The sequence below is a fragment of the Phaenicophaeus curvirostris genome, chromosome 1 (assembly GCF_032191515.1).
Source record: "Phaenicophaeus curvirostris isolate KB17595 chromosome 1, BPBGC_Pcur_1.0, whole genome shotgun sequence".
In the NCBI taxonomy this organism is placed as follows: Eukaryota; Metazoa; Chordata; class Aves; order Cuculiformes; family Cuculidae; genus Phaenicophaeus; species Phaenicophaeus curvirostris.
The window spans coordinates 122,547,424-122,571,342 of NC_091392.1; the positions used below are offsets into that span (position 1 = coordinate 122,547,424).

The 23,919-nt window shown below is 35.0% G+C and overlaps 1 protein-coding gene across 4 annotated transcripts in view; it reads left to right on the forward strand.

Annotated features, from left to right (window-relative positions):
* The window catches only part of DMD (dystrophin), a 1,224,073-nt gene that overhangs the window by 438,636 nt on the left and 761,518 nt on the right, over positions 1 to 23,919 (forward strand). For all 4 annotated transcript variants that reach the window (XM_069873469.1, XM_069873460.1, XM_069873489.1 and 1 more), the window contains 2 exons: positions 21,665 to 21,853; positions 22,188 to 22,369. In XM_069873469.1, the coding sequence (XP_069729570.1) occupies positions 21,665 to 21,853; positions 22,188 to 22,369 (371 nt within the window). The remainder of the gene's footprint in view (positions 1 to 21,664; positions 21,854 to 22,187; positions 22,370 to 23,919) is intronic.

Genomic DNA, 23,919 nt, shown 5'->3' on the forward strand with positions numbered 1-23,919 from the left:
TGCTGATATAATTGAAGTAAATTCTACAAAATGTAGTCATTAAAATGTAGTAAGAAAACATCGTTCCATTATTCAGTCCTCACCTTGCATTCCAATTCTCATCTTCCTGAATTTGGAAGCTTTGTCTATTACGTTTATGCACTAACTGTTACTATAATATTATAATTCTGCCTATCTGGCAGAATCTGAAGACCTAACCTGAATTTGGCCCTGTTGTGTTAGCGCTACAACAAATACTAACAAATGAAAAGCATTCATTTAAAAATACTAAGTAAAAATAACCAGACACAGGCTCATTATAATCAAAATAAATTTGAACTGTCAATAGTACCAATTAATATTCCAATTCACTATATGCAATTCTTAATCCCCGGTAATGACTTTTTTGGCCATTAGCAATGTATTTCTTGAAGAATAGCCATCATCTAAATAGTAAACCAGATTTATTACCCTGGTAAAATATCAATTGATATATTTTTCTTCAGTTGTCTGAAGCTGATATACTTTAATAATTATTTAATTTTTATTATTTATTAATTTAATAATTATTTTAACTAATTCAAATAAATATTGTTTCCTTTCTAATTCTTACTAGCCTTCCAATTTTCTGCCAGCTATATTGTGATTTTTGGATACCAGTGTTGGTATTCCAACTGCCTACATCAAAGGGAAAAAACAGTAGATTTAGTTTACTGCGGTCTGTCAGTTTCTGCTACTATCTTAGGTGTGTTTGTCTTCTGTTGAAATGTATGAGCCATTTTTTAATTTTCAGATTGTTAATGCCAAGCCTCAACAAACCTACTCAGCAGGATGGTGGGGGAAAGTGATCTGATGGCAGTCCCTTTAGAGATTTACTCAAAATTCAAGTCTTTGAGCTCAGTCAAGCTAAGAGCAGTTTACAACAAGAACTTGGATGCAACCAATGTCACCCTAAAGGATGACGTTGAAGGATGTTGAGGCTCTGGAGCATGTCCAGGGAAGAGCAACGAAGCTGGTGAGGGGGCTGGAGAACAAGTCTTATGAGGAGCAGCTGAGGGAGCTGGGGTTGTTTAGCCTGGAGAAGAGGAGGCTGAAGGGAGATCTCATTGCTCTCTATAACTACCTAAAAGGAAGCTGTGCAGAGGAGGGAGCTGGGAGGACAGAACAAGAAGGAATGGCCCCAAGCTCCACCAGGGGAGGTTTAGGCTGGACATTAGGAAAAAAATTTAGGCTTCAGTCTAGTCATTGCTCATGTTTTACAAAAGTATTTCAACACCATGCTTTCTGTTAAGTAATACAGAGACTACAATGTACTGGACTTTCTCCCTCAGTTACTGACTATGGTAATTAACTTGCAAGGTCACTAGAAAATCATTATAAGATTAAGCCGAATTCACTCAGATGCAGAACACAATCCTTGTGACAGCCTTACCCTTGAGATTTTAGTTTTCTAGATGCTTAATTTGCTGCATTCTTGGTCTTCTGGCAGGAAGTCAGCTTCCTTAAAAGTGCTGCAAGACATCTGTTCTAGGACCTTTTGGGGTTCCTCTGTGCTACAGGCTTTAGTGGCGCAGCATCACAGAATTGCTGTCTTGGTTTCCTTTGAACTAAAACAGACCTTTCTTTAACTTAAAGGCTATGATCCTACAGTCCTGCTTACCTTATGCTAAAATACCCTTAGGAGAGGCATCGGAAAGGAGTTTTATTGATAAAAGTGTAAGCAGATAGAATTTTAGTTTCAACTTCATAGTAATATATCTGAGGTAAGACACTTAGCACAGAAAATATGCCAGGGTCAGCATTCAGTGTTGATATTGGATTTATGGAATAATTTAAAGCAGAAGTCAGGAAACTTCAGGAAATACTTGCTGAGTTATCTACATATTTAGACACAAGATCTTGATGGATATAATTTAGGCAACAAGCATAACAACAGCCCCAGATGTTAGTCTAGGTGTTCTCTTTTAAATAGAAACTTCCTCCTTTCACGCAGCTAGAAACAGTTTCTGTAGAGCTAAACATAATTAAGCTGCTGAATCCATCATTAGGTGTCAGAAGAAGGAGATGCAGAAATGGAGAAGTGAAGCTAAGAGCAAGTCTTTTGGATTTCTTAGGAAGCTCTCCTGAATGCTTTGTTTGCAAGGAATGGTTTGCAAAATGATAAAGCAAATGTTTATGAGTGTGTTTTTACATTTTATATATTCAATAACAGTCTGACAAATTGATGTGTTGTTCTCCAAGCCTGAAGAGTTATCAAGAAGCCAGTTCAGTTTCCTGTCGTTATCTCATGTTTAGACTTCAGCAGCAGTTCTAGCTTATTTTTGTGATTTCTTTGCGTTGAATGTTTACTGTAGACTCTTTTCAAGTGTGTTTGCTCTCAAAAATGTTAATGCTCTCATAAGTGAGATAGAGTAAGCTACCCCATATTGGATCTGGATCCTGGTGTTTAAGAACCCAGGGATACCAGAGCCTTTACTCTGTTATCTCACACATTCACTCACTTGGTTCCTTCCAGAGCTATTCTCATGAGATCTTATCTTCACTTCTCAGCAGCAATGTTGCCACTGGTGTGGGAAGGTTGGGCAGGAAATTGTGTCAATTTGTGCTATGCCACTGTTCACAGTTTGAAAAGTCATGGCAGTCAGACGTCCCTGGTGACTGGAAGGAGGGTAACGTAATCCCCATTTTTAAAAAAGATAGAAAATATGATCTTGGGAACTACTGACCTGTCAGCCTCACCTCCATGCCCAGGAAGCGCATGGAACAGATCCTCCTAGAAGGTATGCTAAAGTATGTGGAGGATAGGAATGTGACTAATGGCAGCCAGCATGGCTTCACCAAGGGCAAGTTCTGTATGACCAACCCAGTGGCTTTCTCTGATGGGGTAACCACAGCAGTGGACACAGGAAAACCAATGGGTGTGATCTAGTTTGACTTCTGTAAAGCCTTTGACATGGTCCCCCACAACATCCTTCTTTCTAAATTGGAGATATATGGATTTGATGGGTGGGATGTTTGGTGGGTAAGGAATTGATTGGAAGGTTGTGTTCAGAGAGTAGTTGTCAATGGCTCAATGTCCAGATGGAGAGCCGTGACAAGTGGTGTCCCTCAATGATCCATACAGGGACTGGTTCTGTTTAGACAGCGAGGTTGCATGCACCCTCAGCAAGTTTGCAGATGGCACCACACTGGGTGGTGCAGTTGCCACACTGGGAAATGGGGATGTCGTCCAGAGGGACCTGGGCAGGCTGGAGAAGTGGGCCTGTGTGAACTTCAAGAGGTTCAACAAAGGCAAATGCAAAGTTCTGTGCCAGAGTCAGGGCACTCCCTGGTTTCAATACAGGATGGAGGATGATGTGATTGAGAGCAGCCCTGTGGAAGACGACTTAGGGGTGTTGATGAGAAGCTCAACATGAACCGGCAATATGGCCTTGCAGCCCAGAATGCCAACCATATCCTGGGCTGCATTGAAAGAAGTGTGGCTAGCAGGTCGAGGAGGTGGTTCTGCCCTTCTGTTCTGCTCTTGTGGGACCCCACCTCGAATCCTCAACATAAGAAGGATATGGAGCTGTTGGAACGGGTCCAGAGGAGGGCTATAAAGATGATCAGAGGGCTGGAGCATCTCCTATACAAGGACAGGCTGAGAGATTTGGGGTTGTTCAGCCCGGAGAAGAGAAAGCTCTGAGGAGACCTTAAAGGGACCTTCCAGTACATGAAAGGAGCATACAGGAAAGCTATGGAGGGACTTTTCACAAAGGTATGTAGTGGTAGGACTAGGGACAATAGCTGTAAGTTGGAGGAGGGCATATTTAGACTAGACATACGGAGGAAATTCTTCACGATGAGGGTAGTGAGCCAGTGGAACAGGCTGACCAGGGAAGTTGTGGATGCCCCATCCATGGGAGTGTTCAAGGTCAGAATGTATGGGGCCATGGGCAGCCTGACCTAGTGGGAGGTGTCCCTGCCCATGGCAGGGGTGATGGAATTAGGTGATCTTTAATGTCCCTTCCAACTCAAACCATTCTGTGATTCTATGAATGCTGGGCATCACCCGGCAAGATCCTCAGGCATTCCCTGCTACTTGTCTCCACATATCTCTCTGGTGATAGGATGTGAGGAAATGGTATGAAGCTGCATCAGATTGAACATTAGGAAAAGATTCTTAACTGAGAGAGTGGTCAGTCACTGGAACAAGCTCCCCAGGGAAGCGGTCAATGTACCAAGCCTGTTAAAGGTCAAGGAGTATCTGGATGATGCTCTTAGTCATCTGATTTAGTTTCAGGTTGTCCTGCGCTGAGCAGGGTATTGGACTCAAGGATTCATATCAGCCCCTTCCAGTTTGAGATATTCTATGATTCTGTGATTCCCTGTTCTAAAATACCTTCTCTCACTGCCAGGATCTGTCTTCTAGTCAGCATCTTCTCCACCTTATTTCCAAACCCCATTCAATTCATTTCAGGATGCTTCTTTTCATCAGCAGCTTTTCTAAGTCCCCAGTTATCCCAGTCTAAACAGACTATATGCATGAGAAAAACTCATGATCAGTCTCCTAACTGGTGCTTCTGTCTCATCCCTCTTCATTAATGGGAAGGTTCAGAACATTCTACTTTTGTGTAGACTGTTATGAAAATTTTCAACCAGCCCTTACTGGTTGCAGCTAGCAAGTAGTGGGAATCTGCAATTTCAGGCATTCAGCAACCTCTGCTTCACACACTCATACACAGTTAATCTGCTGCCTGAACATGTGCCTGTTCACATAGCTGTTCACTTTAACTAATTAAGCTGTGTTTTCATCTCTATCAGGTCATGATACTTCTTTAGAGTTTAACATGGAAAGCAATTACTTTCTGACTTTTCCATCTCTTTTTAACTTTCCCTTTTAATTGACCATAAAATCCCTATGAGAGAACTTTTTATTCTTTATTTAAGACTTTTTCAATCATGATTTCTTAAAATAGCTATAAAGCTTGTTTAAACATAGGAACACTAGGCATGCCACATGGTGTGTCCGAGGTGAATTATTAGACTATTCCTTGCTGAATGGTAAAAAAGGATAATATGTTATTCAGAAAGTAAAGAAGCTCAGATAAAATATAGCTTTATCTGCAGTATGTTCAGATTTAATCTAATAAATCTGACTAAACTGATAATCTAATAACTGCACGAGTTAACCTGTATGTGGTTAACAATGTCAAAGAACAAAAATATATTGTAATTGATAAATTTGATTGGAATTCCTTCTTACATTTTTTTAAGTGTTAGAAATGAGGAAGAGTTATACAGGATACTTGCAGATTACATTATTAGTGAATGTATTTTGGAACAGAGAGATGTATTTTGGAACAGAGAATGTATGTACATTCAATAACAGGCTTGGTCCTTCATTGTTTTTTTCTTACAGGTTATTTTTACATACTTTTATCTAGCTTCAGTGTTATTTCAAGATTCAGCTGTATATTTTTTGAAAAGCACACTTACCAAGAGAAAATCAATTTCAGCGTTTCATTGTGATTAAACTGTTGCGGTTTTTTTAAGTACGCCTTTTACACAAGTTCTAAATTGTGTTGAAAATCTGCTATTGGCAAATTAGAAACCTCATGAATGTGAGTGAAAGCATTCACTTCTAAATATAAAAAAAATACTGAAAAAAATTGCTATTTTAAATATTTTGGCCCTTCTTATTTTGAAAAGAAACCCATTTCTGTGTTTTTTAAATAGCTTACTTTTTAAGGCATACAATAAAATAAAATGGATACCTAACATTTTTAATGTTCATTTAAAAAATTTCATGCCACTGAGTCTCTTGAATGTGGGGTTATTAATAAGTGTATACGTGTAATATGTAAAAAAATAGGTGTAGCTACAGCTAATGGGGGGACAGTCATTTCCTGAAAACATTTGATTCTTTTTTGTATCCTTTAAATGTTAACTAATAGATTTAAACCCTCCTCCTGGCCTCTAGAGTTTAGGCAATAGTGCAGAATTTCTTATTTCAGCACTTGTTTTCATGCAAGGGAAGGGCTGGATGAAAAGTTGGGCACAATGCTAATGAAAATTCTTACTACTAAGTAGACTGGTGTTAATTTTCTCTTAACCTCAGGACTGATACTAAAGGAACTTGAGGATTCCTACAGCCCAGAAGCCATTGTGCATCCCCATTTCAAACCTTTAAGAAAGGTCTTTTACTTTATGAAATATGAAAAGATAATTTAGTCTGAGAAATCAAGCAATTGAATGTAAATCTGTTTTAAGTATTCATGCAATAAATTGGTGGCATGCTGTTGTCTAACTCTTCTCATGTAGGAAACTCATCAAGTCTATCTGCATCTGCACGTGAACCCTAATCACTGCAATTTGCTTGTTTGTTTTCGTAATACGCAGTCACAGGAACTCTTGGGTAGACTGAGATGCAAGATTCCTGTTCATTTCCTCTCTCTGGCTCCTGGGCATGGGACTTTCAAAATTTAAGACTGATCAAGGAAAAGAAAGAAAGAAAGAAAAAAAAAAAGTAACAATAGTACTTTCTTATTGACTGCTTTTTCTAGATATAGTTTTGTCAACGATGAGATTACCATTTTCTTAGATTGATGCTATATTAATATTTTGTGGGTTTATTTAAATCCAAAGAGTCCAGTTATTAGGAGACTATCAAACATGTTAATAGTTAGCTTATGCATTCAGTGTTTTCGAAAGATGTACTAAGCATGAATTTCTACTCCATATATAGAACTTCTGCGTTTAATTGAATATTCCCCTTCTTTATTTCATCTGACTTAAAGAATGGGTTCACACTTCGCACTCTCATTGCAATTACTTAAACATTTGAAATGCAAAAAAAAAACGATCTTTGCTGGCCCTCATCACCGAGAGAAGCTTCCTTGACCTTATTAGCTTCATCTCACCTTTTTCTACCTGATTTTCTGCAGAATGTCAGAGGAGACTTTTATTTTAACATAAAATAGCTTTTAGAAGGTTACCTGAAGTGTTGGTTAAATGTACATGAATATGATGAGATTAAGGATTACATTTTCTAGTTAGAACTACTTCTGGTGAATGTTAATTGCTCTACTTTTGTATACTTTAACTAGATTTCCTGTCCTGTCCTACGCCATCACATGGTTGAATTTTATTTAGCTAAAGTAAAACTAAGCAGCTTTTAAATTAAGATAGCTTCAAAAAATGAGTACAAGATATGCGTTGTGTCCTTGAACTGCTTGTGCCCAAGTGTTGGTGTCACTTTGAGGAATTAATTAGCTTCTTATTTTACTCTATTAGGAAATTATAAGGGTTCTGTGGATAAAACCTTTGTGCACTCAGGTGCATAAAATATTCTTAATGGTAAAATCTAAAATGTTTTTTGTGTACAGCAAATGGTTCTGTATTTAAAATGCAAAAGATAGATTTTGAGAAGTGAAAGAACAGAGTTAAGTGCCCACTTCTATAGAGAATCAGTGGGGGGTTCTGTTTGCTGATTGTCCTTTTGCCTAAATCACTGCACTGTGAGAACAGGGATAACCATAGTAATGCTTGTGGAGAAGACTTTTCCTCTACGTTATTGCAACATGAACTTTGTGATTTTGGTGTGCATGTACCTAGTTCAGGTACAAACATACAAAGGAAGATACCGAGAGGTCTTTCCATGTTCGTTCCAAAGTGCAAAAGCATCTGTCTCTATATACAATGGTATTAAAGAATTCTGCTTTGTAGTTTTCCGAGATCTGAAAGCATTCTAAGCAATATCATTATTACGGGTGTGTTAGCTTGCGGTGATCAGTGAGCCAAAGGGAGTAGTAGGAAGAGATAACAGCTTTTAGCAGAACCGTGTATTTAGGGTATGGGGGGAACAAATGCTTTTTAAGATATTCAGAAATTCCAGTCCTAAATAAATAAACAAAACATAGCAAAGATGAGAATTTCAGCAATATAAAACCTGGAAGGAGCAATATGGTGTTTGCAATTTTTTCACGCTCTTTTTCCAGAAAGCATTTGTTTTATTAGAACTTAGCTTAGCCATAGCAAAGAAATAATACATAAGTTTTAATGCAGTAAAACATTATTAAAAATACAAAATTAAATTTTAGTTGCCTGATAGTGATACTTTGAAGTGTTTTCAGGCCATGTATTTTTGTTGCATTTAATTAAGCCTCTTCACGTCTGTCCTTTGACTCCAATGGTATGGTGGTGGTGATCCAATGAAATTAACTTTTAAAAGTGAACTAACGTAATGTGTGAGCTTTAGGCTCTTTCATACAGGACTAGTTGTATATCTAACTTGATTGGCTGGACAGAACAGTGCTGCTGACTCAAATATTTAAAGAAATTTTTAGATGGAGTCATTGTATACAACTGCTTCCTAGTAAATTTTACAAAGATGTTTTGGTAGTGGTGCATCATATCAACTGAAAGATTTATTTTCAATTATCTGAAGTAAGTGCCACATTTTCTGATTAAACTTAAATATTTTCTCATTTCACTGCTATAAAAATTTTAAAGCAAAAGTAGACATAAATCACTTCTGCTTCAAAACACAATGTTATTTTCTATTAGAAGTTGAGACGTGCCAGACTACATGTCAGTAGGCAGAAGTGTATATGATAAATATATAAAATAGATATTTTCAGTTGATAGTGCAATTTGCAAGTATTTATCTTAGTCTTAGGGTGAATGCTTTAAGCTAAGAATATCTGATCCAATATAAAACAGTAATTATAAACAGTTTATTTTGATTTTTAAGGAGAAAATGTGAATTTTTCTTTATTTTTTTTCACTAACAGCATTTCGTTAAAAGGAAGCTGATATTAATTATACGCACAGAAAATAAGCTAGTGGAAAGATGTGTTCTTTGTAGAAACCATTAGAGGAAATGCAATGTTCCTATACTCAGTATTAGTTTCCTAGCAGTAACTTGAGCTCAAATTTGACAGTGGGATCAAGAGATATAGATTCTACAGCATTGTGTCCATTCTAAAAGGTATTGAGTTGTGATAACAAAAAATGACTCATGGTTGCATAGGTTTTCCCATCTGAATTACATTTGCAGATATTGTGAGGAATAAGAAATTAATTCCACTGCGTAATACATGTTGTGTTACTCCAACTCCTTTATGTCATTAAGCACTTTTCAGTGTGATTACCTCTTTAAACGTGTTCTGTAATCTACTTAAAATTATCCATTCCTTTTCAGAACACATCTGTTTCCATTCCAATATCTGCAGTCTTAAAAATTAGCCTAATTATTTCTCTAAACTCATTTATTCCTGCTCATGTTCTAAACCTCAATGCTCTCCAAGTAAATACTTTCTCTGCTATGCCATGCCATGTTTTGCTGCTTGTAGTCCTTTCCTGGCTTTCCTGTCTCTTTTAAATTTGATCTTGAAATCGTTCTCTGCTGTGTTAATGGCTTTCAAACTAAATTTTAAAAACTAGTTCATGTTCAGCCTCCTGATTTTCCCACTTTTAACTTCTCTTTTCACTCTTCAGCCTTCTTTCTCGTTTTGTTTCTCTTCTGTAAATATGTACAATGGCTACTACAATAGATGTGTTTTAATACCTACAATTTATAGTGATGTGTTAGGATGTTTTATTAAATATGCGAACATTTCTATATGATATGAGGAAGTAAAATAATGCTTGGCAAAATTTCACCTGTAAAGCAAAAGTATCTGATAAAGTAAGTTTTAGTTCTAGGATAATGTAACAAAAAAAAAATATCAACAGATCTGCAATTCTGAATTAAGTAGTTGTTTTTTGCTACATGTCAACTGGAAAGGGGGAGAGTGGAAGATTAAAAGGAAGTGTTGCGGAAGAAAGACCAAACATAGACAAGAATATGGCTGCAAAAATGTACATTCAGAATGTATTTTTTAAACTGTATGTTTTTGAATTATTAGTGTCTATTAAAGAATTTAGCAAGTACCCAAGCTGCATAACATTTGCATATTGTCTCAATAACAAGCATTTAGAACGCTTTAACTCAGACTTCTTGTAACATGTTTTCATGCCCAACTCATTAGTAATTAAATCTAAGTAGTGACTTTAATTAAGCAAATTCAATCTTAACAGAACCTGAAGGTAAATTCAGGACACACCACCACAAATTACCTCACTGCAGTTAAATTTCTGCATAATAAACAGATCTCATATTCTAGCCAGTCAACTGAGGTATAATTTAATATGAACTGCAAACATAAATGTATGAGAAAATAATAGTCTTTAGAATATATTTGTATGTAGCTATTATGGGATACTTGTGTTTAATCATCCTAAATTAACAATGGGATATACTTTATATCTGAAAGGGAATAAATATTCTGTTTCAGTTACAAAAAGATGCACTTATTTTTTTGAAAAGAATTTCTTTTATTTATTTTTTAACTTCCTACTAAACATTTCCTTTTATCCTGAGGAGGGGGGAGGCAAAATTGACATTATAATTATGAAATGCAGAAGGGGAAAGTACTCTATAAATAGTTTAATCAAGAACAACTGATAGTAATCTTGACATCTTTAGTTCTTCTGTTTCTCATATCATGTTTTTCTTCAGGATCTCATAGAAATAGCCAAGTCAATGTTGAGATATGGAGCATGAAAATATGCTAATTTCTGCTTTAGTACCTCCAGATAAATTTCAGAGCTGCTGTAGGAGGTCTGTGCTACAACAGAATAGTTTAAATTAGTCAGAGCAAAGAGTTTTTCTTGTACCTTTGTATCCTGTTCCTAGCAGGGGCCAATAATGAATATATAGAAATAGGAAAAAATAGGAAAAGAGGTAGGTCTAATTGAAACAGCTGCATATTCTCACCCTCCACTGATTTGTGGCTCAGAAATTCCCTGAGCTGGTGTCTTTATATTTAATGGTCCTTGGTGGATTTTTATCCTGTTCTTCCATCCTGTTTCTTGTCTTTGTAAACTTTTGGCAAAGGTTTTCATATAGTTTTTAGTATGTCCAGAAATACTTCTTGTTACTTCCTGCTCCTATTATCTCTTGAAAATATTTGTAATATTGCCTGTATTATTACCCAGTTTATAAATATGAGGTGCATTCAACAAAGTAAATAAAAACCCTGTTGTGAGATGCTTGCTTATCATTTTGTCTGGTTTCCAGGATTTGGTTTATTATTCAGACTCTGTAGCTGCAAGCATGGTAGTCATGCTACAGAATTTGAAAAAAAAAAAAAAAAAAATTAAATCACTTGAACTTCTTCTGCAACAGCTTTTTTGTTAGTTTTTAATTTTAAATTGGAAGTATATTCTTTGAAGTGGCTTCCATTAAAGAAGAACCTCTTTAATAGAAGCTAAAATATATTTAGGAAAAGTTTAACCATGATAAAGATAAACTACATAAAAGCCATGAGTGAGATATGCAGCCTATTCAAGCAAATTTGACTGTTTAAGGTTTTAGATGACTTTGCAAAACCTAATTTTTAAATAATACATTCCAACTATAGTAGCAGGTAATACTGCATATTCTGAAATCTCCAGGACCTCAGCCTCAGCTTTACAAAAACCAATTAGCATGTCCACTAATTGGCTCTTTATTTGTCAAAAGAAGAATAATCATGTTTTAGATGTATCTCTTTATACTTAATTGCTCTTGCTATTGAAGCTTTTGAAGGCACTTTGTTATTGTACTTCATGAACATATAAAAAGAGGCTTGGAGCTAGATATTCCTGTTTGAAGACTAGATGGTCTTTAATAAAGATCCTGACAAGAACTGTCATGGCTTAGTGGTGGGTTGGTGGCTGGCTGCAGTGATTAAAGTAAGCTGAGAAATGACCTTCATTTTCTTACACTAGAAACAGTATAGATTATGGCTGTTAGTTTATGGTTTGGGCTAAATTTTACGAAATATGCTTCCTAATTTGTTGCCTTTGCTAGCTAAAACTCACAGAAAATAAAGCTAAATGCAAAGCAGAATGTAAGTCAATTAAGTTAAGAGTTATATGTTTGCAGTTCTGCAAAGAAAGCATGTTAGAATTTTGTAGATGCAGGCTATTTTATCTCCTGGTCTTTATACTGTAGGACTTTGACTTCTTGCTCCCCTTGTACCTCTGTGACAATGTATTTAGTAATTTAAATTTTGATCTGAGAGAGCATATGTAGTGGAAAGTAGTATTTTGGCATAAAGATCTATACATTTTCAAAGGTCTATAGGCTCATTGCATGCATGTGTCCTAAAGAAATTAATTTATTTGTTTTAATTTTATTGCTGAATTTAAACACAGAAGTCATTTTCATTTCATTTGTCTTCCAAGGATAAAAGAGCAATATTGTTGCTATTTGTTAGATTTAATGGATTTTAATTTTGGAATGTGAACTGTATTAATTAATATTAATACTTTTGAAATCTAACTATTTTTATAGAAATTCATTCATTCTTCAACAGCACTTCCCTTACAGCACAGGTATCTTTTCTGAGATATACTGAGAGGTGATCTATTCTCTGAACAACTTCAGGAGCAGAAGTCCAATTGATTAGATTTGCTAATTAAAATTGTCCAAAGTGTCTTCATCTTTTTAAGAACTAATAGAGTGATTTATAAATTAGCACCTAGAAGTTCCATGGAAGTTCATGGTGATTACAAGATTTGAAAAAAACAAACCCTAAGGCACAGCAGGCTTACTTTTGTTGCCCCATAATCAGCAGTGCCTGTATCCATTGCATGCATGGCTCATGGGCTGCAGATTACTCTTCTAAGTAAACCCAACTGGAAATGGAAGTGTGCTTGTAAATAAAGGATTAAAAGAACATGCAACGTGGAAAATTTAATGGTATTTGGGTTATCTTTGTGTACTTATTTCATTTTTTTTTGCTTAAGCTTTTAAGCTCTGCTAACTGCATGCAGTTTCTGGTTTTGGTTACCAATATTACTCGTTCCGTTCTGTAACTGTAAAACTAACAAAATGTGTTAAAACAATGACCTGATAGATGCTGTAAGAATGTGTTTCTATAATTTGTATTATATTTCCCTGGCATATTTAGGTAAAATCAGTAGAGTACCCACTAGGAGAGCCCCTGGAGAACCCAGAATGTTTGCCTCCTCTCATCTGTAAGCTCTTCTCATCTGTAAGCTCTTCTGAAGTAGAGAGTCCCTCACAATTTATGCAGTGGTGAATTTAAAAAAAAAATCATAAAATCAATATGTTGGAAAAGACCTATGAGATTATCAACTCCAACTGTACCTGTCCACTGTTAAATCATATCCCCAAGCAAAATATTATCAAAATCATCAATTAATCATATCCCCAAACCAAAGATGCATCAGAAAAAATTGTACTGTACATTTTTACCCAGGGAAAACTCTTTGTTGAACACAGCCTTGTAATACTACCAGTTCATGAAACTATGTAATTCTTCTTGTTCAAGTTCACGTAGTGTTTATTATGATAAATTTTTTCTTAACTTTGCCAGAAGGTAATGATTTTGAGAAAACATTGTACATCACATATGTTTGCTTTATGTTGAATTAAAAATTTCAGACAAAGCAGTTAATCTGATTCTGAAGCCTGGATTAGGAAGCGATGAATTGTTTTGTCTGTATTATAAAATAACTCTCAATTTCTTGAAAAACTTTCACACCTCTATGTTCTACAAGGGATTTTAAATTAGCCTAGTGATTTTTGTTGTTTCAGGAAAGGGTTTAAATTTAACCAAGTTATAAATCTCTGCAGAATCAGAAGTTTCCCGGCTTTCAGGGTATGCTTAAATTTTAGCAGTTAGCACTTTAAAAAGAGACATACAAGACCCAAGCAATAGAAATTAGCATCGACTGCCAGGAAAAATAGATCTAACCTGAAAGGCTGGTGATGGTGAACAGATAAAGATGGAACAAGGATGGTTTGAAGTATGTGGTTCCAAAATGGCATTTCAGAGGCGCTGACAGATTTCAGTATTGGTACATTTTTCTTTTTGAGCTCCTGGTGAATATATCCCAAACAAAATTTTGCATTTCAGGTAGCACTGCCAAGGGATGGAATGCCTTTTATGAAAATTTACTTTTAAAAAGTAATCCATGGAAATCACACATGCAAAACAGGTCTGCCCACTGTTAAAGAAACATTATTAAAGTTAACTTCATAGAGTGAAGAAACAGTATAACTCAGATTGCATGGTTTCTTACATATACATTATGATAGAATACTATTTCTGTACATCAGTGCATTTGTTAACTGGTGTCCCTTTATTCAAACAGTTAATTGAGATAAAAAATCTTAAAGGTTAAATAGTTATAAAGAATGCCCAAGTTCTTAAGACTGACAATGTCTAGTTCCAGCCAGAGGTACCTGTGTAAGAGGGGGCTCAACTCAAACACCTGTGCTCTTAGTAAATCACAAGAATACTTCCCTTAGTAGAAAAAAGCGATTGTACAAGATAAAATAGATACTTTAAAAATTCTGAACAACTATTCTGCCTTTCACTGTGTCTGTCCAGGCTGGTGCTTGCTTTATTTCTGTCAGTTCTGCCTTTTTCTGCATTTCAGTAAGTGGAACCAAGTATTCTCTTGTTCCTGTTCTTGTTCTCTTTTTTTCTAAGCTCTGAGGCTTGGCTCATCTGTCTCCAAGATTTGAACTGTTACTCTAGCACGTGCCACACTGAGCTGTCTAGAGAACTTTCTGTTTACAAGCAGACTTCATGGCTTATTAGGCTGAAGTCCTTTCATCCAAGGGCATTCCACATAACTCAGGCAGTCTTACTAATGCAATGTAATAAAACAGCCCAAAAAGTAAAGAGATGGGTAGTGTCTGTCACATACTGTCAGACAAATGTTACTGCACAGCTCCTATGTAAGCAGAGCAAACCTCTGCCTGCCTGGCCCTGACTGCACAGGTGCACTTTTAGTCCTTTGTGTAGCAAGACATTCTTCCCTACAAGTAGGAGTTGCCTATGCAGACAGCTTGCAAAATCTTTTCCTTTATACTGTGGAGCACAGGCATGAGTGTGATAGCTATTAAACTGGTTTGAGCGTTATCTGAGGTGAGAGGATAAAGATTCTTGGAGCAGTCATTGCAAATGGATTTAAAGGAGACATTGAAATAGTATGGGAACAGGCCTAAGAAATAATTTTCAGGCATCAAAGAAAAGCACATTTCTCCTTGGCAAAGAAGAAAACGCATGTTGCTCTGGCAGAGATTAACCCTCATGTAAAATGACAGTAGAAAAAGGAATGCTATCTTAGTAGCATGAGTAACAAAAGTCTTGTAGAGTGAATGAAAGATTGGAATACTTGAAATACTGAAGAAAATTTGAAGCTTAGTGAAGGTAGTAAGGAATAAGGGAACAAGTATATGTCTGTGCAACTGATAGGAACAGTCAAAATTAAGTCTTCTACTAGGCAGAGGTAGGAAACAGTGTCTCATAAAGTCAGTGAGTAGAGAGACTATGACAATGAGTCAGATGACTGACATGATCAAAGTAAAACAATTCCTGTAGGATAACACTGATTTTGCTGATCGCAATAGCAGAGGAGAGAGAGAATATAAAACAAAGGTAAGTAAGAAAGATCAATGATTTAACAGGATGCTAAAAAGAGAAGGCTACCTTTCCTTCCAGAATGGTAGAGATAAATATACATTTCCATAGTTTTTTGAACTCTAAGGCTGTAGAATTCACAATGAGGTATATATGAGGATGAAAAAAGCTTGATTTTTATTTTTCAGTTTGCTTCACTTTTTAGTCTATTTTAGCAAAATAGATTTTGATGTCTGTTTCAGCATTTGTCTGTCTGTTGCCAGAGAGAAAAGTAGTAAAGTCTGTGTTTGTTTTTCAATCCCCTATATGACATGCTAAATAAATAATTCAGTACTTTTTTGGATAACTCATTTGTGTGTCTTTTGACTAAGACATAATTCACCTATCTCCATGCTATTTTTCTGTTTATGTATTTAATGGTTTGTTGCTCATGGAGATTTTTAGAATACCATTCAATTAAGAGCATAAAACAATTAAAAGGTCTTTGTTAGCACAGTGTACCTTAAAGTGACTATTACTTAAGAACTTATTACAATAAGAATTTACATTTTAAAAATTAAAACTAAATAAATGTGACTGTATTATTTATTCCATTTGAATATTTTTCAACTTGCGAACACAATTCACCTTTTAAGGTGAACTGATCATCATCAATGGATATATTACCTTTTCCAATTTTTATGTACATGACAGTATAAAACACAACACACATTTGTCAAAGGCCTGGAATTACCTTGTTGGTAACACTACCAGAAACAGACCATAGGCTTCTTGACCTTTGATATACTTTCAGGATCCTATTACCATTTACTGCTGGAGAGTTCTGTGAAGTCATTAGTTAACAAAGAAAATTTATCCTGTGCTGAAATTTTCATCTTCCTTTATGTGAAATGTTCCTATACTTATGTAGAGACCAAATGACCTCACAGTCTACTGCATGACACGATAGCACCTGAAATATACATCCCCTTAGAATGTGCGTTTTTCTTGTGTTAGAAAAGGGAATTGAAGAACACTGAGTAGACTAAGCATTTCAACAGAAAGAAATTGTAATTTTGTTGTATGTGTATAGTGAAAGTAATTCCATTCAGTTGCAGTCAGTCGATTTAACGCATCCACGTCAAGTTATACTATTGTTTTGAGCCATAATTCTTAATTGCTTGAATGGGAATTACCTTCCTTAGAGAGGCAAGTACTGTGTGTCTTGTCATCAGTAATGCACCAAGCAGCAATGCATTTCATGGTCAGAACAAAAAATTCAATATAATTAAAATTCATGAATAAACATAGACTGAAAAATTGCCTTAGAAAGTTAGAAAAAACAGTATGATTTTATAAGCTTTGTGGAAAAGAGGGTCTAGCGTGTAGTAAATAAAATGTCCTTTGATATTTTTTTCCAAGTACAAGTGTGTTGGAAGAAGCTAACTATAAACCCTTTGTCTGAGCCACTGACTTAACTGACAATGTATATAAAATGAAATTGTTTTTTTATTGTTAGAAGATTCAGTCATTCCAGGTAGCTGGCAGCCTTGGTTTCAGCCTCTTAATTCTTAATACTATTTCACCTGTCCTTACAGTTCCCAGTCTTAGTCTTTTTCCCAACCCAACTGGCTCCATTTTTTTCACTTGCTTTCAGTTTACTTCAGCCAACTCTGCACTCCAGGTCCCAGGGTGCAAAATTTTCCTTTAATCTCAGTAAAGTCTTTACTTGTCTGTTTCAGTCTTTATTCATACCAAATGCACCTAATAGAGTAGCTGACGAGATTTTGCTCTTCCTTCTCAATAGTACTAGAATTTTCTTTCCTGTGTCATGTTCTTTCATTCATACTTCCTAGTTCTGTCTTTTTTCTTCATCACGTGCATATTGCTTGAACTGTTGACTTTGAATGAATTAATAATCAACTGCATCTCCAAAATGCAGTTACAAGGACAGGCCAATTTATCCAGGGGGACAAATCTACAGTACAAGTGGAACCACTGAGAAAATAAGTTACTAAAAATATAGGTTGCCTCAACAGAGCAAGAAAAATCTGCAGTTTTGCAAATATGAGATAAGGCCAAACCCAGGTGGATTTTCATATAAATAGCAACAACAACAAAAAATCTTCCTGACACAAAATGTTTTCATTCACAAAGGCAGTTTTGAAATCTTTAATAAAATGAAAATGCTAAACTCATTTAGAGCAAGGAAATGGTTATAGTAAGTTATATATAAATGGTTATATGTCTTCTGAGTTTTTATTACTAGCAATAACTTTTCTGTTTGATGTTATCTTCTAAAAAAGCAGTATTGATTATTACAAAGAACACTTTAGCATTCAGTTATATAGTTAGCTGTTATAATTTGGCAATTTTAAAAATGCATAAAATACGATTTTGTGATAAGAAACTCATAGGAACTGAAAGATAAGCAGTAGTATCAGTGTCACCTGGAGTCATGGTTAGAAGGTGAATAATGTGTGTTACTTTCTGAGGCTGTAATCCTGCAAAGGAAATTTTCAAACTGGGAAAACTACTCTGGACTTAAATTTACACTTACTAAAAAAGTGTTTATTTAAACTTTTATGTCTTTGAGCTCTAAAGCCCATCTAGAGCCAGTTTCTACATCTTTTAGAGTGAGACAGGAAGTTTCTGAAAGAATAAAGTATGTAATGTAATTATGAATGCTGGCAGGAACTCTAAATCTTTACTGCGAAACCACTTTCTTAAACTGCTCAACTAATTTCTAAAATGTAGAAGCAGTCTTTATGAACTAATGGAAACGCTCTTGTAGACATACTTTAGAGGACAACATGTAGGTCTACAGATTTGTTTTTTCTTTCTAGGTCAGTCCATGTAAAAATGGCTAGCCATTTTTCAAAATAGTCTGTGAGTTGACTGGCTGATTGGTTCATAGTTAGACGGGATGCAGTCTTCATTAAACGTCTGAATTTTTCACATCATCTTTCCCTTTCATATTTGTGTCATCATGCATGCATTGTTATTCAGTGGATTACTCTCTATAAAAATTTTTCCTTTGACTGCACCCAATCACCTTTTTTTTTTGTGCAGAGTCTTTAAATACATGTTTAAAAATAGGCTTTTTATTAAAAAAATGAAACTGCATGCATATTTAATTTTTATTTTATTTTTCCTAACTGTACACATCCTAGCAGTATATGGCTATACAAATTTAACTTCAGTGTGTCCTAATTGTTTTTCACTCTCTTATAAATTATGATTGGAAACAGCCATCAGAAGTTATATTAGAAGTCTCTATTAATAATTTTGTTTCTTTGTTCTCGATATAATCTATGCAATACCTTAAAATTCTATTTTTTCCTCACTATTTTAGGAATTTTGAAAAGATTTTATATCAATTCAAAAATAAGGACACTCACAGGCGATGCTGGTTTTGTGTTGTTTAGTTGTTGGTTTTGTTTAATACAAGGTGTGTAGAATAAGTATTAGGTCAGTAGTTGTCCCCAGCCAAGTGTGGATATTCTGCTTAGTGTTTGAGGTTCCGTTTACAGCTGAGCCAAGAGTCTGAATTTCTGCTGATTTGAGTAGTTGCTTTTCGTTCCATATGCAAGATAAGCAAGGATGCACTTTATCTTTTGGAGAGCTAACAGCACTGACAGAAGTGGTGAAGCTACAGTGTAATGGTGAATTTTAAAATATATCTATTTTGTCAAATAATAACCAATTTTTGACTCTGAGGCCCATTTTTTATGGATCTAGGCTTTTTATAATGTGAATATTCTCTGCTTATATAGGTTCAGATAGAGGTGGTCATTGCTGTACTCTGGCTTGTTAACAGAAAATATGGCTAAAGGTGCAGAAGGAGATTTATCACAGCTTTGAAAGCATGGCATAATTTTATCAATGAAATCAGGATGATTTGTTTTAATTCATTTGATGATCCCAGAGTGTCCCTGCAAATGTCACTGTCAAATCCAGACACAAATACTCTGCATGTTTAACATGTTCTAGAATAACAAGATGCTACTATTTTAGCTTCTGATAATTATTCTCTAACCCTCACTTTTTCTTTTGCCCAAAATGCATAGGGAAAGGGAAGACATGATGAAGGGAAGGTGGAAAAGATTTTGCTTCCTCACTCTACCAAATATAAGCGTTACTGACACTGTTCTGTGAAGTTCTTTTCATTATACTTCCCTTAGCCCTTTTCTAATTTTCTTCTGCCAGAAAATGACGTTTTTTTTTAATGAGAACATACTTTGGAATACCTATTAAGTAATTACATTGACTTCCATTTACATTATAGTGTTTGTCTGAGGAAGTTAGTCTGCACCATTTCGTCATGAGTCCAAGATTTTACCAATGGAATTCCTTGTCATAATTATGATAGCATGAGAAAGCAGTGAAAATGCTGGTCAACATGACTGGGGAGAATTATACTGAGTAGTTATTACTCTAGAACCACTCTTCTTCTGCAGTGGTTCTACAGAAAAAGAGTTTTTAGGGAGTGCTTTGTTAAACTCTTGCCATAAGTGAGGCAATATTCTATGTTGGATCTACAGAAATGATGATTTCAAATGGAGGCTTTTCAAACTAATAGTTGATCATAGATCTCTGCAAACACGATATCCCAAGTGTCACTCAGCTGTTATAGCATCTTTCCCCCCTCCTCCAGTGTATCAGATGTGGATATATTATATGCAGTATTGTTATAAAAAGTGATAAAATACCATTATATATGCAAATGCAATGACAAAATTATACCTTTCACAGCAGACTGTATACCATAAAAAAACCCTTTTTTGCTGCAGAAAAGTTATATGGTTGTGTGTAATTTCTTACTATATTTTATATTACTAAAAATCTGGAATTCCACATAATTAATAACTCGTGAAGTTGAAAATTTTCTGTACTTCATTGTTTATATTTCTGTGAGATAGTACTTTATTTAAGCCAAAAAACCCCAAACTATTGAGTGAATCAGATTTCCAACATTGCTTTTCACACATACATAGTGATGAAGTTATGACTGGTGTTTTAATTAGCCTAACACGTGTATGACAGAGGGATTCCCATTATTAGCCCTATACAATACAGAATGGATTTGCTATGAAGATGAAGACTGAGGATTTTATTTTAAAATATCTGTGTTACATTCATTATGCTTCCTGATTTCTAGTGATAAACTTTGACTTTCTGTCCCATGCTACAGTGAAAGGCTTTAGAGACTGCTTGTGTCATTGTTTCATTGACACAAGTATATCAAGTACAGACAATTTGTGCTAAGTGTATAAACTCTAAATGTCTTGGTACCACTTTTTACAAGAGCATAGGCATATTTTAATGTAAATACTTCGTACTGACTTGTTAATATCTAAATTTCAGAACTTTTTGGAGAAGTTGTGGAATAACATCTTCTATAGCAACACCATATTTCTTGTTTCTGTTTTATCCTGGTCTTCTACTATTATACTAACCCATAAATACTTGTTATTGATTTGTCTTGACTTCAAGCGGTAGAGCATAAGTGTAAATTCTGTGCTTGTAAGAGTCACATGGTTTCTAAAGTATAAATATAAAGATGGCCTTTGTGGGAAAGAGAAATTAAACTAATGCACTTGTTTTGTTTTGTTTTGTTTTGTTTTAAAAAATGGTGATTTGGCATGAGATTTCTGAGCTTTATCAACTTTCTAGAGTGGTCTTAACAAAATGGGTGTCTATGGATTGTTCAAGCCTGGAATTGCATGTAATATAAAGAGTTTTCTTTTTTATATTCTGTTTCCCATCATTTCTCTGTAGTGTTAGCATGTGACTTACTGCTTTTTTGATGATATAATTTTGCTAGCTGCTGTTGAAAATAAATTTCTCTCTCAATTCCAAGATAAATACTTAAGGAAGAAACTGTAGAGTAGAAATGAAAAATCAGACTATTTATTGAAAACCAGTTCTAATAGCAGTCTATAGGTGTAATTTAAATATTGTCACTATTCAGAGTAATTGCTAGGAATTTTGAATTCTAGTGTAATATATCTAATTTAATCTGAGATTTTTTTAATTTTCCTCAGTGTTTTCTGATCTTATTCAATCAACTGATTTTATAGTAACTAGTACCTCCACACATTAGGCATCTGACATTTTTTTTGTTTCATAAAAATCTGGGGTTTAATAAAAGAAAAAGCCATTTATTTATTCCTTTGTAGAACTGTCTGAGAACATACTATTTTCATTACTGTTAAAATTTTTGTTTTGATCAGTTTTTAGAAACTGTTGAAGAAAAGACATTTAGCACTGTGCGGATGTGGTCTGAAATGGATCTTGAAAACTACCAGACTGCTTTAGAAGAAGTACTCACATGGCTTCTGTCTGCTGAAGATTCGTTACAAGCACAGGGAGATATATCCAGTGATGTAGAAGTTGTTAAAGAACAATTTCACACCCATGAGGTATATGTTTATAATAATTTATTAGTAGGCATTTGTCTGCTTATATTCCATAATAAGGTCAGAAATACAATCCAAAATATTTATAGTTTATGTTATTTGTCTTCCGTGTTTTGATTTGGAGAATTTAAAGGTAGTACTGGAGACTGTGCCCTGTACAAGAAGTGAAAGTATGTATTTCTGGTTTGTGTTACAAGGTTTTGGGAGGGGTTAAAAAAATAAAAAGCAAATTTCGAAATGAGGTTTGAGAAGTGATGGAATTGAAGATGTTTTTCCAAAGTCTGTTCTTTCCTTCCAAAGAATCAAACTTAAAACTGGATTTTCTTTTTATTGTCAGGGTTTTATGATGGAATTAACAGCTCACCAAGGACGGGTTGGCAGTGTTTTGCAAGTTGGAAGTCAACTTCTAGCAAGTGGAAAACTTTCAGATGACGAAGAGAATGAAATCCAGGAACAAATGAATCTACTTAATTCTCGATGGGAAAGTCTCAGGGTAGCAAGTATGGAAAAACAAAGCAAGTAAGTAATACGTCAGGTAAAATATTATATATGGAGTCTGACTTAAACCATCATGAATTTGACTAACAATTGGAATTTTCTTTCACTTCACTGTGAACAAATCATCATATCAGATTTTTTTAACCTGAAATTTGATGTGTAGTGACTTTTAAGCTTGCATGTTGTTTTGGGACTGAAAACCGCACTAATCAGCAACTGTCAACAACTTGAACAGTAATAACTTTTTAACTAAAATTTCTATAACCTACCTCATTTTTTTTTCTGATTGTTTCAACATGTATTACATGATATTTAGCTACAAAGGAGATAATCTTCACCAACACAAAAAATGGAAAAAGGGAAATATTGTCATAGTTCTATCTCAGGACAAATTACAGTATTCAGAAAGGGGCAAGTCCTATAGCTTGAAGTAGAAATACAATTTAATGTAGAAAAATAATCTATTAATTAGCTACATTGGTCTTTGAAGTATTTTTAAGGTTTCTAGGTTTTATTTTCTCAATATTGGTTTACATAGTGCCATCTAATATAAGAAATCCCATAAAGGTAAGAACGTGCAGTTGTGCCACAGTGGAGTAGTTTGTTTTGCAGGATACACGGCACTTAAACCAGAAATGTTATTGAAGGTGTTTGTGTGAGTTGCCTTCCTTATCTCAAGAAAATTTCTATTACTTATCTGATTGTTCATGCTTTTTCTTCTCAGCATCTCTTTTTTTTTGTTTTGTTTTCATTTTTATGGATACTTTTAATCCCTGTCTGGTACAGCAACTCTGTTTCAAACTCATGTGACTGAATCTTTGTCATGAGGAATTTTGTATGCCTACTGACCTTTGTGTAAAAGACACTACTGATGAAGATTGCCAACTAATACTAAGTCAAATATTAATATCATACTAAGTAAAACCCAGTGGAAATTTTAAAATTAATTGAATGTCACTAGAAGCTTGTTTATAGCCAAGCATTGTTAATTACTGAAGAACACAGCTGTTCTGTACAGTAAAACTAAATAAATGCAGTGGCAAATGACTTTAATCTGAGGTCCCCGGTGGCTTTTTAGGGACTTTGAACTAGGTAGACATAGTTAAAATCTTTCTATGAGGTCTTTAATTTTCCTTTCAGAAAATCCCAATGAACTTGTACTGAGGTGAGAAACTTTTCTGTCTGTTCCTTAAGCACAGCTAGGCTGAATCCTTTTGCAAATGTGATTTTCATAAAAGCTGAATATCTGTAGTAGTAAGGCCAATGCTCTAGTCCAGCAAACCAGCTGTAACAGAACAAGAAAACAGGCTTTAGGGGAGATACATGAGCTCTTGAAGCAGCATCTCCTTATTGCGTTTTGCCATTCATGGAGATCAAATACTGGGCTACATGGGCCTGTTGCTCTGGAGACCAAATATTGGGCTTTATTGATCTTTGTTCTGACCTAATACTGCAGTTCTTATGTTATGAAGTTTTCCTGAGATGGGAGTAGTTTTGCTTATTTGGTAACCTGCTATTGATTTTTTTTTCCTTCCATCTATTTATGCAAAACCCCTTTGGACCTGTTAGCG